The sequence below is a fragment of the Eucyclogobius newberryi genome, unplaced genomic scaffold (genome assembly GCF_026437365.1).
Source record: "Eucyclogobius newberryi isolate DKJ021-1_F unplaced genomic scaffold, fEucNew1.0.hap1 SCAF_15, whole genome shotgun sequence".
Classification (NCBI taxonomy): Eukaryota; Metazoa; Chordata; class Actinopteri; order Gobiiformes; family Gobiidae; genus Eucyclogobius; species Eucyclogobius newberryi.
In genome coordinates, this window is record NW_027315779.1 from 36,437,919 (window position 1) to 36,457,449 (window position 19,531).

The following is a 19,531-nucleotide window of genomic DNA, read 5'->3' on the forward strand; positions in this document are numbered from 1 at the left end:
TCCGGTTTATCTCCTGTCCACACTCCAGTCCAGCAGGTGGCGGTAAACACACTCCAGTCCAGCAGGTGGCGGTAAACACACTCCAGTCCAGCAGGTGGCGGTAAACACACTCCAGTCCAGCAGGTGGCGGTAAACACACTCCAGTCCAGCAGGTGGCGGTAAACACACTCCAGTCCAGCAGGCGGCGATAAATAGGCCTTTTCACTCGGCTCCAGTAACATGATGAACACTTCCGCGGCCGGTGTTTTTTGACATGGCTCTTTTCAAAACATCCGGATCATGTTGACACTTGTTTTAAATGATCTTCTTCATTCACAGCTCTCTCCCGTGGCTCGGATGACGTAAGAAGAATACGTAAGTGTCTCTAAACGTCTGAAGAGTGTGTATCTGCCACGTGTTGTCATGGTGCTGTTGTGTTCTGTCACTGTCGGATATCCGGGTAACTTATATTAAGAGTGTTTTTTAAACTTCCTATAAGTGATCTGTCCTTTTCCTCTGTATCTACCTGCGTTGCAACAATGAAATTTCCCCATGTGTGGACAATAAAGGATTATCTTATCTTAAAGGCGCAATGGACGATTTTCGGCGAGTTGAGAACTCAGGTGGAAGTGCGCATGCGCACTCCACGTGTGGACTGATACAACACACACGTGCGACGGATCGCATCACATCTCTCGTCTCCCGTAGATTTCCGTCTTCTTCCGAGTCAGCTCGAACTGTCTTTCTCTGTCTTAATTTTGTCCCGTACACTGAGGGAACTATATTATGATAGATCAATGCGCTTAGACACCCGGAAAAGTGCTGCTCTCATGGGGACGAGCCGCACGCAGCTGCAGGTGAACGAGGCTCTGCAGGTGAACGAGGCTCTGCAGGTGAACGAGGCTCTGCAGGTGAACGAGGCTCTGCAGGTGAACGAGGCTCTGCAGGTGAACGAGGCTCTGCAGGTGAACCAGGCGCATTAAGCAGACGCAGTGTGCAGACGCGGTGAGCAGACGCGGTGAGCAGACGCGGTGTGCAGACGCGGTGAGCAGACGCGGTGAGCAGACGCGGTGAGCAGACGCGGTGTGCAGACGCGGTGAGCAGACGCGGTGAGCAGACGCGGTGAGCAGACGCGGTGTGCAGACGCGGTGAGCAGACGCGGTGTAACGTTCTTTACAGCTTTCTTCACTGCATTGGATCGAATAAACTACATTGCTCTGTTTTTGAGTCGGCAACTTGTCCTTAGGGTGAACCAGTTTTTGTCTTAAAGTGTTTCCTGGTTTAAAATAAACAGGGACTTCGTGTTTTTCCGACAGGCCAGAGACATAAGGGATAGAGACACCCTTCCTTCTCTGTTCAGTTTCCCTTTTGTCCTGCTTCTTGGTTCTCTTCACTCTGTTGAGGGCCCAAGCGGGGTAACCACAGGCTGAGAGGGCATTTCAGACATGTTTTTCCTCTTTCTTCTTGTCCTCTGAGCTGGTGGGCACACCTTGTCCTCTGAGCTGGTGGACACACCTTGTCCTCTGAGCTGGTGGGCACACCTTGAGCTCTGTGTTGTAAGTAAGTAAGCCCAATGGGCTGGACTCACCACAGAATAGTACAAATATCGGAGTTCCCGACCTAAATTCTCTTATTGACAATGACTCTTGGATGAGAGTCGAAACGTCTAATTTTTTCTAACTGAGTCCAGTTGAAACAGCTGAAGCTTTTTCTACAAGTATGGAATAGAATGCAGCCAACACTTTGACGAATGGGCCATGGCATGGTTTTAGTTTTCTATTTTCATAAAATCATGCAGGTGACATTCCACCATGGATCATCTCCAGAAAGTCACACTGTATCATTACTACCGTACCATACCCCACCTTAAAACTCTACAATCATAAAACTCTGTAGGTAGGAGGGGTATCATGATTTTCAGCACCATCTTTTTTTGTATACATTCACTTTGGAGGGCTGCACATTTGGGAAAACTATTTCAGTTATTCAAGGACAGTTTCTCATCATGGGAGCCATGTAAATCTGATTCATTAGCTTTAAAAAATAAATCATCATCATAAATCTTAAATATATTTAGCAGCATACAATGTTCTAACGCGGTGAGCAGACGCGGTGAGCAGACGCAGTGAGCAGACGCGGTGAGCAGACGCGGTGAGCAGACGCGGTGAGCAGACGCGGTGAGCAGACGCGGTGAGCAGACGCAGTGAGCAGACGCGGTGTGCAGACGCGGTGTGCAGACGCGGTGTGCAGACGCGGTGTGCAGACGCGGTGTGCAGACGCAGTGAGCAGACGCGGTGTGCAGACGCGGTGTGCAGACGCGGTGAGCAGACGCGGTGAGCAGACGCGGTGTGCAGACGCGGTGAGCAGACGCGGTGAGCAGACGCGGTGTGCAGACGCGGTGTGCAGACGCGGTGAGCAGACGCGGTGAGCAGACGCGGTGAGCAGACGCAGTGAGCAGACGCAGTGAGCAGACGCAGTGTGGTGGTGTTGCTTCCATCTGATGTTACACATTTAGTCTGTGCGTCACAAAAGCCACAAAAGCTTGAAAATGCCTCTTTCGCCTCCACAATAGGACTAACTCCCAGTGTAAATCCACATCACAGATCAGTCACTGGTATGTATCATAATAATGAGGTTATTATAAGTAATAACGATGAGGGAACAATGTTATAACATGCGTCAAAGTATTATCTTTTTTCATAATCTTTGTCCTTTTAAAACATGTGCTTTAAGATGACAAAGCGTTTTACAGCGAGTGAGAAGCGTGAACCTCCTCCTCAGTCACAGGAGCAGCACATTCCTCTGTGAAGCTCTGATGAGTGGAGCCGACTGTAATCCTGAGAACCTTGTTTCTCACAGAGCCCGGCTGGAGATGGAGGGCCCCGGGGCCCATGGGCTGTGTGGGAAATGTGCTCTCCACTACAAGACCAGGGACATCTTCACATGGTAAGACTCACACAACAGGAGACACTTGATACTGGGCTTTCTTCACTTCAAATGGTTTTCTAAATCATGTTTTTCAGTGCACTAAACCGTGTTCTATAAAGGACACATCGTTTAGAATGAATTTGTGCTTAATCTCCTTGTATTTTTGAACAAGAACACTCAATGTTCTTTACTGTAACATTGTTCTTCTTGTGTCAGAGAGAGTTGATACATTAAGATAAGTACATTCTTCTGTACAATCACACTTCTCTTCACTCCAGCTCCAGCTCTGTGGTTCAGGGTTTAAGATGTCAATATAAAGAATTATGTTCTTATTTTTGAACATTTTTTGAACATGCAGCACTTTGATGTCCTGGTGCAGCAGAGGAGGAAGTACATCATTTTGTTGAGTAAAAGTAGAGATACAGAGGCAAAAAACCCAAGTAAAAGTAATAAAACCAAAATCTCAAGTCAAAGTATTACTTAATTAATTCACACAGATTTTAAAGAGTTTGTTTTTGCTCAAAGAATTGTACTCTAAAAATGTCTGCAAGAGGTTTAGTTAAAAAAAGTACAAACCCTCAGGTCTACAACCACTGATTTCTCATTTCTATAATGTACTTCTCAGTATAAATAACAGCTTCATGCTCTCAAATGTAGTCAAGTAAAAATATCTACTCTAAAATGTACTTAAGTAACATGTATAAGATCCTGTACTTTACTTAAGTACAGTACTTTTCTTTTGTACTTTGTTATGCTGCACCACTGCTGCGGCGTGACAGGATTATTTCCAAAGAAAAATACAGTTCTAATTATTAAAACAATATCCTATTAAGATGAGAGAGTTACATTAGTATTAAACTAATACTATCGACATATTGTGTCATTTATAGTCATTTTGTTGACAACATGGCAATATATTTGTGAATGTGCTGCACTGGAATCACCTTCATGTTAAACTCTCTAATATTAAGAGAGTTTACTCCCAAACCTATTTCATGCTTGTTTATGAACACCATTTCCACAACTAGATTGTTTTTTTAGCTTTAAGCAACATTACTTACAACATGAATAAAATGTCCCACAGTGACACTCACTATGTTTATGTGGCAGGAAAACGGAACATCTAATGATCAGTAGTTTCAGTATTATTGTTAATCCAAAAGCAAAATAATCCTATTAAACCTTTACAACAAAAAATATAGAAATAAATGGCTACAATAAATGAACAGCTGAATGATCTGAGTAGTTGGTTTGTATCATTAATAAGCTACAAACTGAATATAATGACCACATTTAACTCTCATTGTTCATCAGCTCAACTTAATGTTTATGTTTTCAGACACAGAACACGACACCGCGAGAAAACACCTGCAACACAAGAGCAGAACTAACAAGAGCAGAACTAACAAGAGCAGAACTAACGAGAGCAGAACTAACGAGAGCAGAACTAACGAGAGCAGAACTAACGAGAGCAGAACTAACGAGAGCAGAACTAACGAGAGCAGAACTAACGAGAGCAGAACTAACGAGAGCAGAACTAACGAGAGCAGAACTAACGAGAGCAGAACTAACGAGAGCAGAACTAACGAGAGCAGAACTAACGAGAGCAGAACTAACACGATCAGAACTAACACGATCAGAACTATGAACCATTATCAGGGAATCTCTTTATGGCTCAACATTTGAATTTTATTCAAGCAGGAAAGTCCCAATGACATGAACCATCTCTTGGCCGAGAGGCAGCAAAGTGCAGCCGTTACAACAAACTACATGAGAATCATTCGGGTTAAAGGTGCCATAACATGCTTTTGTTCACGTTTGGTAGTCTATCCTAAGTGTATCATTGATAATAATAATTGTTGTGCAACACACTTAACATAATAGTTAAGAAATATCACCCAGACCTTGGACCCCCTCACCAACCCGGAAATGATGACGGCTTGGTTTGATATTCGCCCCCACCCAAGAGCCATCTGGCTCCCCCGCCCAACCCGTGACGTAGTCTCAGAGAGCGCGTGTGCCCCGCCCACCCGTGACGTAGTCTCAGAGCGTGTGTGTGCCCCGCCCAACCCGTGACGTAGTCTCAGAGAGCGCGTGTGCCCCGCCCAACCCGTGACGTAGTCTCAGAGAGAGCCTGTGTGCCCCGCCCACCCGTGACGTAGTCGTAGGGGGGTGGAGAGGGGGAGGGGGGATGATGACACGGTCTTGCCCTAATGACGCGGTCTTGCAGCCACCGCCCGTCAGTTTGGAGATTGGAGGAAAGGAGATAGTCTGTACTAAAGCTGAACACTGCGGGAATCAATCAAAAAAACACTCTGGACATATATGAAGCACAAATAGCAATGTAAGAAGGTTAAAAGCTCTGAAAAGTCGATTTTGCATTTTATGGGACCTTTAAGAAAAAACATTTGCACATTATTCAGAATCAAAAATTAGAAAAAGATTTCTTGCTATTGTCCGTTAACAAAACTCACAGACTAGAAACTTGCTCTGGTGTCAAAGTGCAACTATGAACAATTATGACATGTATGACATATCATAAGGCTTGCATTAAAAACAATACAATTTACTAATAAGACATGTAAATGTCACGTGTCAATGTCACGTGACAATGACACGTGACATTGACACGTGACAATGACACGTGTCATTGTCACGTGTCAATGTCACGTGACATTGACACGTGACATTGACACGTGACATTGACGCGTGACATTGACGCGCGACATTGACGCGCGACATTGACGCGCGACATTGACGCGCGACATTGACGCGCGACATTGACACGTGACATTGACGCGTGACATTGACACGTGACATTGACACGTGTCAATGTCACGTGTCATTGTCACGTGTCAATGTCACGTGTCATTGTCACGTGTCATTGTCACGTGTCAATGTCACGTGTCATTGTCACGTGTCATTGTCACGTGTCATTGTCACGTGTCAATGTCACGTGTCATTGTCACGTGTCAATGTCGCGTGTCAATGTCGCGCGTCAATGTCGCGTGTCAATGTCACGTGTCAATGTCACGTGACATTGACACGTGACAATGACACGTGACAATGACAGTCATGAACCTAAGAGATTCTGATAAACCATCTGAAGTCACGAAGCGGTAGAATCCATATAAAAAAGAAAACCATAATCTAATGCAGATAAAGTAGCTGTAACAAGGCGCTTTTTTACACCAAACAATTTCTATATTTTCATATGGGGCGTGACATGAAGGTTGTTCTTCCATTCGCTGTTCCATGGCACAGAGATGTCCTTGGGTCTGCAGCTTTCTCCTTATCTAGGAATGTGGTCTGTGTGAGGCCAGTTTCAGCACAAATCTAGAGTTAATATAGTTGGTATTCCCCTATTATATCAAAGCACTGTTTTAATACAATTAAGTAAAGTTAATATTTGGTATTCCCTTTACTAGCACATGTTTTCTAATGGTCCGCTGCCGGAGCTTCAATCTGTTTTATTTGCGCTGTGGAGATGACACAGTTCCTTATGTTTGAAAGCTCCAATTGAATGACATGTCGCTTATCTATGTTTGCCAAAAGTGTTGTATGTATATTCACTTTTTCAATCTTATCGCTACAAAGTTTTAGTGCTGATTCTAAATGACACCTCTTGGTCCCCGTTCACACCTGATATAGTTTTTGACCGGCTGTAGACTGGGATAAGAGTTGTCATTGAGTTGAATTGTTCTCCGCATGCGATGGTAGTGACCGTTTGCTTGTCCCGAGCAGGCAGCTGCTGAAGACCATCGCCATGGGCCAGGTGCTGTCCCTGCTCATCTGTGGCACAGCCGTGAGCTGTCAGTACCTGGCAGATGAAGGGGTGGAGACGCCTATGCTCCAGAGCTTCCTCAATTACACAATACTGCTGCTGGTCTACACCACCGTCCTCTGCACGCGCAAAGGTACTCGCCACTAACCACGGCTTCTTTTCATTCCAAGTACATGCCATTGCACTGTTGCCACTGTTGTCTTGTTCTTTTCTTTTTCTCTTGGAAGCCTATTGTATAAAAACGTATTGTAACTTTTCAGATGAGAAAAACTTGTTGCACGTGTTAAAATGTAACTGGTGGAAGTACTTGGTGATGGGGCTAGCTGATGTGGAGGCCAACTACACTGTGGTCAAGGCCTACCAGTACACCACTTTGACCAGTATCCAGGTAAGAATAACTGCTGCTGCTTTAATGCTTTAATCGAGTGTCTGCTTATTTCATAAAGCAGCCCGGTCACCGAGGCTCTCTCTCCCTTTCTCCCTGCTCAGGTCTGCGTTCAGCACGACCTTCCAATTTGTCAGGACAAACAACTATTTGAGTCACAAACTACGCAATCATCAACTGAATTACTGAGTGTCATTTGGTGTAGTTCTCTGACACATGTGTTACACACATGTAGTACTTTCACACACATGCAGTACTTTCACACACATGAAGGCTCTCTTCTTCTCCTTCAGCAGAGCCTTCAGTTCAAGGTTAATCCATGGCTTGTTGTTTGGAAAACACTGCACCGTCCGGGAGGGAACAATGTTTTCAAAACAGAAGTTGATGTAGTCCGTGATGCACTCTGTGATGCTTGATGGAAATTGAGTTAAGTGTTGAAAGTTGTAGGATTGTGCAGCATCTGGCAGCAGAGGGAGTTACACAGATAAATTACTACTGGAACCCCTAACCCTACTGGAACCCCTAACCCTACTGGAACCCCTAACCCTACTGGAACCCCTAACCCTCCTGCTACTGGAACCCCTAACCCTCCTGCTACTGGAACCCCTAACCCTACTGGAACCCCTAACCCTACTGGAACCCCTAACCCTACTGCTACTAGAACCCCTAACCCTACTAGAACCCCTAACCCTACTGGAACCCCTAACCCTCCTGCTACTGGAACCCCTAATCCTCCTGCTACTGGAATCCCTAACCCTACTGGAACCCCTAACCCTGCTGCTACTGGAACCCCTAACCCTACTGCTACTGGAACTCCTAACCCTACTGCTACTGCAACCCCTAACCCTCCTGCTACTGGAACCCCTAACCCTACTGCTACTGGAACTCCTAACCCTACTGCTACTGCAACCCCTAACCCTCCTGCTACTGGAACCCCTAACCCTCCTGCTACTGGAACCCCTAACCCTACTGGAACCCCTAACCCTACTGCTACTGAAACCCCTAACCCTACTGGAACCCCTAACCCTACTGCTACTGGAACCCCTAACCCTACTGCTACTGGAACCCCTAACCCTACTGCTACTGGAACCCCTAACCCTACTGCTACTGGAACCCCTAACCCTACTGCTACTGAAACCCCTAACCCTACTGGAATCCCTAACCCTCCTGCTACTGGAACCCCTAACCCTCCTGCTACTGGAACCCCTAACCCTACTGCTGCTGGAACCCCTAACCCTACTGGAACCCCTAACCCTACTGGAACCCCTAACCCTACTGGAACCCATAACCCTACTGGAACCCATAACTCTACTGCTACTGGAACCCCTAACCCTACTGGAACCCATAACTCTACTGCTACTGGAACCCCTAACCCTACTGCTACTGGAACCCCTAACCCTACTGCTACTGGAACCCCTAACCCTACTGCTACTGGAACCCCTAACCCTTCTGCTACTGGAACCCCTAACCCTACTGGAATCCCTAACCCTCCTGCTACTGGAACCCCTAACCCTCCTGCTACTGGAACCCCTAACCCTACTGCTGCTGGAACCCTTAACCCTACTGGAACCCCTAACCCTACTGGAACCCCTAACCCTACTGGAACCCATAACTCTACTGCTACTGGAACCCCTAACCCTACTGGAACCCCTAACCCTACTGCTACTGGAACCCTTAACCCTACTGGAACCCTTAACCCTACTGAAAAGGTGTGACCAATCACAGCACAGCATTGCAGTTTGGGCAGAAGTCAAAAGTTCAAACCTAAACATGGCGACAAACGTACTTTGACCTATTTCATCAGATTTACGGACTCTTTGGTTTTAAACACGTACAAATAGAAGTTCTTTGTTTGAGGACAGGGAAGAAGTCTGTGCTTTTCTCTGACTGGATTTAACAACAATTTAACAACAACAAACATGTTTTGACCACCGCCTTTTCCCTGACGGCTGTCAGCGAGAACATGTCTGATACTGTGTAGAACACACTGTGTAGAACACACTGTGTAGAACACACTGTGTAGAACACACTGTGTAGAACATGTCTGATACTGCGTAGAACACACTGTGTAGAACACACTGTGTAGAACATACTGTGTAGAACACACTGTGTAGAACATACTGTGTAGAACACACTGTGTAGAACATACTGTGTAGAACATGTCTGATACTGTGTAGAACACACTGTGTAGAACATACTGTGTAGAACATGTCTGATACACATGTCGTCTGCAGGTTAGAGCTTCTTAGCATCTCAGACAGAAGGTTACAATTGTTAATGAACCTGTTGTAATTCCCTCTGCAGCCAGTAGATGGCACCAACACTCAATCCCATGGGAAATAGCATTTTCTTCTAAAACATGAGATGCCAAATGCATCATATTTGTCCTTTTTAAGACTAAAACCCTGTACTACGTACCTGTCTTCATACACTGTCCTGTCTTCATACACTGTCCTGTCTTCATACACTGTCCTGTCTTCATACACTGTCCTGTCTTCATACACTGTCCTGTCTTCATACACTGTCCTGTCTTCACACGCTGTCCTGTCTTCACACGCTGTCCTGTCTTCACACGCTGTCCTGTCTTCATACACTGTCCTGTCTTCACACGCTGTCCTGTCTTCACACGCTGTCCTGTCTTCACACGCTGTCCTGTCTTCACACTGTCCTGCCTTCACACACTGTCCTGTCTTCACATCACACACTGTCCTGTCTTCACACGCTGTCCTGTCTTCACACACTGTCCTGTCTTCACACACTGTCCTGTCTTCACACACTGTCCTGTCTTCACACGCTGTCCTGTCTTCACACGCTGTCCTGTCTTCACACACTGTCCTGTCTTCACACGCTGTCCTGTCTTCACACGCTGTCCTGTCTTCACACACTGTCCTGTCTTCACACGCTGTCCTGTCTTCACACGCTGTCCTGTCTTCACACGCTGTCCTGTCTTCACACGCTGTCCTGCCTTCACACACTGTCCTGTCTTCACATCACACACTGTCCTGTCTTCACACGCTGTCCTGTCTTCACACGCTGTCCTGTCTTCACACGCTGTCCTGTCTTCACACACTGTCCTGTCTTCACACACTGTCCTGTCTTCACACGCTGTCCTGCCTTCACACACTGTCCTGTCTTCACACACTGTCCTGTCTTCACACACTGTCCTGTCTTCACATCACACACTGTCCTGTCTTCACATCACACACTGTCCTGTCTTCACATCACACGCTGTCCTGTCTTCACATCACACGCTGTCCTGTCTTCACATCACACACTGTCCTGTCTTCACACGCTGTCCTGTCTTCACACTGTCCTGTCTTCACATCACACACTGTCCTGCCTTCACACACTGTCCTGTCTTCACATCACACACTGTCCTGTCTTCACACGCTGTCCTGCCTTCACACACTGTCCTGTCTTCACACACTGTCCTGTCTTCACATCACACACTGTCCTGTCTTCACATCACACACTGTCCTGTCTTCACACGCTGTCCTGTCTTCACACGCTGTCCTGTCTTCACATCACACACTGTCCTGTCTTCACATCACACACTGTCCTGTCTTCACATCACACACTGTCCTGTCTTCACACGCTGTCCTGTCTTCACACGCTGTCCTGTCTTCACACGCTGTCCTGTCTTCACACGCTGTCCTGTCTTCACACTGTCCTGCCTTCACACACTGTCCTGTCTTCACATCACACACTGTCCTGTCTTCACACGCTGTCCTGTCTTCACACACTGTCCTGTCTTCACACACTGTCCTGTCTTCTAAGGCCTATGAGCTTGAAAGTGTCTCACATTGTCCCTCACTGTGTCTGCTGCAGCTGCTGGACTGCTTTGTGATCCCTGTGCTCATGCTACTCTCCTGGTTCCTCCTGAAGACATGCTACAGAGCCGTGCACTTTGTGGCTGTAATGGTTTGTCTGTCAGGGGTCGGGGCCATGGTGGGGGCCGACATACTGGCTGGCAGGGACCAAGGATCAAGTAAGAACACCAGCAGCATTCACTAACTGTAACGAGCGTCACTGTTCTATTAGAAATATAGTGTCATAATTAGACCTGTTTTTTGTTGTGCAAAAGAAACTCGTGACATGTGTCAGTTGATGTGGAGCCACATGCTCAGCAAAACAAAGCATCACACAGGCGTTTAGATGGGATTTGAAAACACCCCGTCCAAATCATTTAGTCCAGGGGTACGGGGGCCGACGAGGCAAAAAAACGGCGGCAGCGGCGGCGCACGCACGGTTATCTTAATACCTGGCGGTATCTTTTACTATCTGTGAGTAGAGAAATTGTACCCACACCGAGCTTGCCTTCTTAATAATTATGTAATGTTATGGGTGCTGGTGCAAATAACATTGAAAAACCATTGTAAAGAGGTAAATATTATTATTAAGAAAACACTTCTCTTCTGTTCTAGTTGTTTGTTAGGATCAGCGTATTGTCTCCTGATTGTGAGTGTGTTTGCAGCCAAAGGCGTGCTGCTAGGCGACGGGCTGGTGCTCCTCAGCGCAGTGCTGTATGCCGTGTCAAACGTGTGTCAGGAGGACACGGTGAAGAGGCTCAGCAGGGTGGAGTTCCTGGGAATGATGGGGCTCTTCGGGACCGGCATCAGCGGCATTCAGCTGTAAGGGATTTGTCAAGATTTAGTCAAATGATTTTCATTTAGTTTCAGTCTAGTTCATGGTCCGTGGTAGAAAAGGTTTCATCCGGACACTTCAAGGGAATCAAGACATTTTCAATTTGAATAGAAATGGTTTGAGCTGCAGCTCAAAGGCCCTGTGCAGAGGGAGGAGTCACAACTTCAACTTTGAACTATAGATTGTATGTTATTGCTTAATTTATAGACGATTAGATATGAATGAATGAGTCTTGATCTCGAATAAACTTTGAGTAATTGCTAAGCCTTAGTTTAGTCCATATAAATGAGTGAATCCTTTTGTGATATAAGGAGCAAAAGAACAAATAAAGCACCATCTAAATATATACCAACTGTTTAAATTGCATCTACAAGCGTTATATGTAGACATCTAGATGCATGTTTGTGTGTAAGAAGTGTAGAACTGGAACATGTCCTGTGTGTGCAGAGCTGCTCTGGAGACGGGGGCCATCGCAGAGGTCACATGGGACGTCCGCATCGGTAAGTCCCACGTGTTATTCCACGTCCTGTTATGGAAGGTTAGGGCCGACGCGTTAGGGCGGCACCGCAATAGTGCTTAACGTGCTAATCGATATCACAAACTAAATATATCGCAATAATACCAACGTTCTCCATCTGACAGAAAGGATTTTTCAATGTAAATTGGCCTTGATTTAGTCTGATTTTGCCTTGTTTTTCTTTTCAGAGTTTGTCTAATACATTAAGGCACCAACAGTTGTGTTAAAAAGTCTATTCAGATATCGCAATAATATTGTCATTGCCGTACGTGCAGGTGTTTTCTCCACATTATAAAAGTGCACTGTTAGCATGCTAGTTATTCTTAGCTTTGCCGTGATGACAAAACTCACTCTGAAAGTCATGATTATAAATTCATTGCGGTGAATAATTAGGATGCCAGGAATGCATTAGACACATGGACTGCTGCAAAGTTTAACATTTAAATAGAGTTTAGAATTGTTTTAAAGCCGGTTAATTCGGGTACAGCACCTTAAATGTGTTTTGACAATATATTACATTAAGACATGAACACATTTGTTTGTAATATATAAAAAACAGTCTGTTCCAACATGGCAGTAATAGTGCTTGATAATCATGTAGCGCACGGTGTGTCCTGTTGTGTGCAGTCCTCCTGTTCGCCCTGTACGCCCTGTGCATGTTCGCCCTGTACAGCTTCATGCCTGTGGTGGTGCAGATGACCAGTGCCACTGCGGTCAACCTGTCGCTGCTCACTGCTGACCTCTTCAGCCTCTTCTGTGGACTCTTCCTCTTCCACTACGCGGTGAGTCCACTGCACAAGAAGCAACCCATGTCTGTTTGCAGAGACGGGAAGAACACTCAGAAGAACACTCAGAAGAACACTCAGAAGAACACTCAGAAGAACACTCAGAAGAACACTCTGAAAAACACTCTGAAAAACACTCTGAAAAACACTCTGAAAAACACTCTGAAGAACACTCTGAAGAACACTCTGAAAAACACTCTGAAAAACACTCTGAAGAACACTCTGAAGAACACTCTGAAAAACACTCTGAAAAACACTCTGAAAAACACTCTGAAAAACACTCTGAAAAACACTCTGAAGAACACTCTGAAGAACACTCTGAAAAACACTCTGAAAAACACTCTGAAAAACACTCTGAAGAACACTCTGAAGAACACTCTGAAGAACACTCTGAAGAACACTCTGAAGAACACTCTGAAGAACACCACTCTGAAGAACACCACTCTGAAGAACACCACTCTGAAGAAGAACGCTCTGAAGAAGAACGCTCTGAAGAAGAACGCTCTGAAGAAGAACGCTCTGAAGAACAACACTGAAGAACACTCTGAAGAACAACACTGAAGAAGTTAGCTGCTAACGCGTTAGCTGGTAATGCGGTAAAGTGTTAGCTGGTGGTAAAGCATTAGCTGGTAACGCGTTAGCTGGTAAAGTGTTAGCTGCTAATGCGTTAGCTGGTAATGCGTTAGCTGGTAATGCGTTAGCTGGTAAAGCGTTAACTGGTAAAGCGTTAGCGTAAAGTGTTAGCTGGTAAAGCGTTAGCGTAAAGTGTTAGCTGGTAAAGCGTTAGCTGGTAAAGTGTTAGCTGGTAAAGCGCTAGCGTAAAGCGTTAGCTGGTAAAGCCTTAGCTGGTAAAGCGTTAGCTTTTAAAGCGCTAGCGTAAAGCGTTAGCTGGTAATGCGTTAGCTGGTAAAGCGTTAGCATAAAGTGTTAGCTGGTAAAGCGTTAGCATAAAGTGTTAGCTGGTAAAGCGTTAGCTGGTAAAGTGTTAGCTGGTAAAGTGTTAGCTGGTAAAGCGCTAGCGTAAAGCGTTAGCTGGTATTAGAGGAACGTAAAACATTTGTTTTGTGCACTCAGTAATCTAGTGCTAGTTAGTTTTTCACATCAGTAACGCGCTAGTTCCAGAACTATTGACTTGCATTATATTATAGTGTAAAAAAAGTAGGATTAAAAGGGCTTTATATTTGTTACACTGTTTGTATGCATTTATTTACCAGAAATGAGACAAGGGAAAAGTGCATATACTGCACCTCAAAGCTTTAATATGGTACAGTCCCAGTCTAAACTTATGTGATTGAATACTGCAATGTATTTATTTTAATTTGACTAACTATTTTGAACCTCACCAAATTAAAAGGGTAATCACGAGATGACACAAGACGAGCCTCACACATAATGAACCAAATACAAAATAAGCAGAAAGAAGCTGTAATGATTAGTTTGGACACTGAGAAAGCTTTTAATTCTGTGATCCTGTTACCTCCCTGTTACCTCCCTGTTACCTCCCTGTTACCTCCCTGTTATCTCCCTGTTACCTCCCTGTTACCTCCCTGTTATCTCCCTGTTACCTCCCTGTTATCTCCCTGTTATCTCCCTGTTACCTCCCTGTTACCTCCCTGTTACCTCCCTGTTACCTCCCTGTTATCTCCCTGTTACCTCCCTGTTATCTCCCTGTTACCTCCCTGTTACCTCCCTGTTATCTCCCTGTTACCTCCCTGTTACCTCCCTGTTATCTCCCTGTTATCTCCCTGTTACCTCCCTGTTATCTCCCTGTTATCTCCCTGTTACCTCCCTGTTACCTCCCTGTTACCTCCCTGTTATCTCCCTGTTACCTCCCTGTTACCTCCCTGTTACCTCCCTGTTACCTCCCTGTTACCTCCCTGTTACCTCCCTGTTACCTCCCTGTTATCTCCCTGTTACCTCCCTGTTACCTCCCTGTTACCTCCCTGTTATCTCCCTGTTATCTCCCTGTTATCTCCCTGTTATCTCCCTGTTACCTCCCTGTTACCTCCCTGTTATCTCCCTGTTATCTCCCTGTTACCTCCCTGTTACCTCCCTGTTATCTCCCTGTTACCTCCCTGTTACCTCCCTGTTACCTCCCTGTTATCTCCCTGTTACCTCCCTGTTATCCCCCTGTTATCTCCCTGTTACCTCCCTGTTATCCCCCTGTTACCTCCCTGTTACCTCCCTGTTACCTCCCTGTTATCTCCCTGTTACCTCCCTGTTACCTCCCTGTTATCCCCCTGTTACCTCCCTGTTACCTCCCTGTTATCCCCCTGTTACCTCCCTGTTACCTCCCTGTTATCCCCCTGTTATCTCCCTGTTACCTCCCTGTTACCTCCCTGTTATCCCCCTGTTATCTCCCTGTTATCTCCCTGTTATCTCCCTGTTATCTCCCTGTTACCTCCCTGTTATCTCCCTGTTACCTCCCTGTTATCCCCCTGTTACCTCCCTGTTACCTCCCTGTTATCCCCCTGTTATCCCCCTGTTACCTCCCTGTTATCTCCCTGTTACCTCCCTGTTATCTCCCTGTTACCTCCCTGTTACCTCCCTGTTACCTCCCTGTTACCTCCCTGTTATCTCCCTGTTACCTCCCTGTTATCCCCCTGTTACCTCCCTGTTACCTCCCTGTTACCTCCCTGTTACCTCCCTGTTACCTCCCTGTTATCCCCCTGTTACCTCCCTGTTACCTCCCTGTTATCCCCCTGTTATCCCCCTGTTACCTCCCTGTTACCTCCCTGTTACCTCCCTGTTACCTCCCTGTTACCTCCCTATTATCCCCCTGTTACCTCCCTGTTACCTCCCTGTTATCCCCCTGTTATCCCCCTGTTACCTCCCTGTTACCTCCCTGTTACCTCCCTGTTATCTCCCTGTTACCTCCCTGTTACCTCCCTGTTATCCCCCTGTTATCCCCCTGTTACCTCCCTGTTACCTCCCTGTTACCTCCCTGTTATCTCCCTGTTACCTCCCTGTTACGCCGCTGATGATCTTTTGTATTTGACCAAACCATAGACTCCAAAGTGACTGAGCTTTGGCTCCATCTTCTGGCCTCAGAGGGAATTAAGTTCAAAAGAATCATTCAAACCAGGAACTCATTAAAGGTGAATAAAGCTTGATAAACATGATCACAACCAAATACTCACTTTTATAGTAATCACGCACACAATATGTGGTGCTGCTGAATAGTTAGCTTGAATAGTAACAGTAAAAGAGGGCCGTCCAGAAACGCGGAACTAAACTTTGGTTCCCCCCTTAGTCTTTGTGACACATAAATACATCTCCAGGTTTGTTTGAGGGAACAATATTAGAACACGTTTAATATTGAGACCTTTAATTCCCTTTATCTTAGTGTGACGTTTTAAATCTTATAAGACAAAAAACAATCATGCAGTGGAACCAAAATGAGAGCTCAGACACTTTGAGACTGTACTGGAGACACTTTGAGACTGTACTGGAGACACTTTGAGACTGTACTGGAGACACTTTGAGACTGTACTGGAGACACTTTGAGACTGTACTGGAGACACTTTCAGACTGAACTGGAGACACTTTGAGACTGTACTGGAGACACTTTGAGACTGTACTGGAGACACTTTGAGACTGTACTGGAGACACTTTCAGACTGAACTGGAGACACTTTGAGACTGTACTGGAGACACTTTGAGACTGTACTGGAGACACTTTGAGACTGTACTGGAGACACTTTGAGACTGTACTGGAGACACTTTCAGACTGTACTGGAGACACTTTTTGAGACTGTACTGGAGACACTTTGAGACTGAGACACTTTGAGACTGTACTGGAGACACGTTGAGACTGTATTAGAGACACTTTGAGACTGTATTAGAGACACTTTGAGACTTTACTGGAGACACTTTGAGACTGTATTAGAGACACTTTGAGACTGTACTAGAGACACTTTGAGACTGTACTGGAGACACTTTGAGACTGTACTGGAGACACTTTCAGACTGTACTGGAGACACTTTGAGACTGTACTGGAGACACTTTGAGACTGTACTGGAGACACTTTGAGACTGTACTGGAGACACTTTCAGACTGTACTGGAGACACTTTCAGACTGTACTGGAGACACTTTCAGACTGTACTGGAGACACTTTTTGAGACTGTACTGGAGACACTTTGAGACTGAGACACTTTGAGACTGTACTAGAGACACTTTTAGACTGTACTGGAGACACTTTGAGACTGTACTGGAGACACTTTGAGACTGTACTGGAGACACTTTGAGACTGTACTGGAGACACGTTGAGACTGTATTAGAGACACTTTGAGACTGTATTAGAGACACTTTGAGACTTTACTGGAGACACTTTGAGACTGTATTAGAGACACTTTGAGACTGTACTAGAGACACTTTGAGACTGTACTGGAGACACTTTCAGACTGTACTGGAGACACTTTCAGACTGTACTGGAGACACTTTCAGACTGTACTGGAGACACTTTGAGACTGTACTGGAGACACTTTGAGACTGTACTGGAGACACTTTGAGACTGTACTGGAGACACTTTCAGACTGTACTGGAGACACTTTCAGACTGTACTGGAGACACTTTGAGACTGAACTGGAGACACTTTCAGACTGTACTGGAGACACTTTGAGACTGTACTGGAGACACTTTGAGACTGTACTGGAGACACTTTGAGACTGTACTGGAGACACTTTGAGACTGTACTGGAGACACTTTGAGACTGTACTGGAGACACTTTGAGACTGTACTGGAGACACTTTGAGACTGTACTGGAGACACTTTCAGACTGGAGACACTTTGAGACTGTACTGGAGACACTTTGAGACTGTACTGGAGACACTTTGAGACTGTACTGGAGACACTTTGAGACTGTACTGGAGACACTTTCAGACTGAACTGGAGACACTTTGAGACTGTACTGGAGACACTTTGAGACTGTACTGGAGACACTTTCAGACTGTACTGGAGACACTTTCAGACTGGAGACACTTTCAGACTGTACTGGAGACACTTTCAGACTGGAGACACTTTCAGACTGTACTGGAGACACTTTCAGACTGGAGACACTTTGAGACTGTACTGGAGACACTTGTGGACACGAGCCTCATGTGTCCTCTTGTTCACTCCCTCTAGTTTTCCACCCTGTACATCGTGTCCTTTGTGGTCATCATCGTCGGGTTCGTCATGTTCAACGCTGTCCCCCCCTGCAGTGCTCTGACAGAGGGAGGTTCTGCTGAAGAGGCCCCGGGCCCCCACACAGAGCAGGGGCCCCACACTCAGGGGCTTCCAGAGGGGTCTACAGACCAGCTGCTGCATCCCGACACACCTGACCACGCCCTGGCTGTAGCTGCTCTATGACACGGCACAAAGAGGCGTTCCACGTACTGTAGTGTTCTATTCATAATCCACAGTTACAGTTCTTTTACAGAGCAGATGTCACTCAGAACTCCATCACTCTCACATCTTTGGCATATTCAGTGTTTTCTTCTGCATTTGGGACTTGGCGTTATATAAAAAATATTTATTTTCAGCTGAAGTTTAAACGTTGAAGCCCAGAGTTTGTCCTGGAGCAGAAATAACATGAGCTGCTTCTGTCACACTGTGGATTAGAGCCTTAAACTGCTTATATTGTTTTATATTTAGAGTAGACATAAACTATATATTAGGTAATTTATGATGTTTTAATATTAGTCAAATTGTGCTACAGTTATTCCTAAAATTATGTAACAATTGTGAAAAACCTTCCTGACAAAGACATTATTTGTGTATTTTTGTTACATGCATTTGAACTTTTTACTGATTAAATTTTTATATTTATACTTCTAAGTGTCCTGTGTTTGAAGTAAATCATATATCTCTAATTTCCAGGTCTTCATAAACAAGCAAAAAGTTGTATTTTCTTAGTTGCATAACTCAGTTCAGTCTCCGCCCCTGCGACTCCGCCCCTGTGACTCCGCCCCTGTTTGCACAGGTTTAAACACTTTAATGTTGTCCATAGATTTAGTTTCCACAGTTTTGGCCAATGTCATGTTTTTGCTGTTGCTGAAATGTTGACGATTGTTTTTATTTTATCTACAGATTTATATATTTATTACATAATTGTAGTCTTCTTCCAAAAAGGATCAAAGTAAATTTGGATGTTAGAAAACTGTATTTTTCATCTTTTGCAATAGATAAACAAACTACTTCACAATTCAACCCTGGGTATCAGGGCCGGCCCAAGCCTTCAGGGGGCCCTAAGCGGAAAAAAAAAAATTGGGGGCCCCTCACCACGTCATCAGAATCAGTTTTATTGCCATTGTCAGTAAACAATTCACATATGGGAACTTTCTTCAACGCAAACAAAGCGCACCTAAACTCCAGGGCATCCGTTTGTCAGTTAGTTTATTCTCAGCACCTCACAAGCTCAAATATTGATAACTTAAATCCCACAATGCAACTTGGTATTCCGCTGACATCACCTCTACTCCTTGTACAAATAACACACGTCCCAGATACGTTTTTGGGTGTATTTGTGG

The 19,531-nt window shown here is 45.3% G+C and overlaps 1 protein-coding gene across 1 annotated transcript; it reads left to right on the forward strand.

Moving 5' to 3' along the window:
* The first annotated feature begins 242 nt into the window (after nucleotides 1–242).
* On the forward strand, nucleotides 243–18,627 carry LOC140360389 (solute carrier family 35 member F2-like). Its single transcript, XM_072445600.1, has 9 exons — nucleotides 243–354; nucleotides 2,839–2,925; nucleotides 6,652–6,824; nucleotides 6,952–7,079; nucleotides 10,905–11,064; nucleotides 11,551–11,707; nucleotides 12,168–12,220; nucleotides 12,865–13,019; nucleotides 18,147–18,627. Exons 2-9 carry the CDS (start codon nucleotides 2,852–2,854, stop codon nucleotides 18,369–18,371), a joined length of 1,125 nt encoding a protein of 374 aa, XP_072301701.1. The 5' UTR covers nucleotides 243–354; nucleotides 2,839–2,851; the 3' UTR covers nucleotides 18,372–18,627.
* Nucleotides 18,628–19,531: the final 904 nt, after the last annotated feature.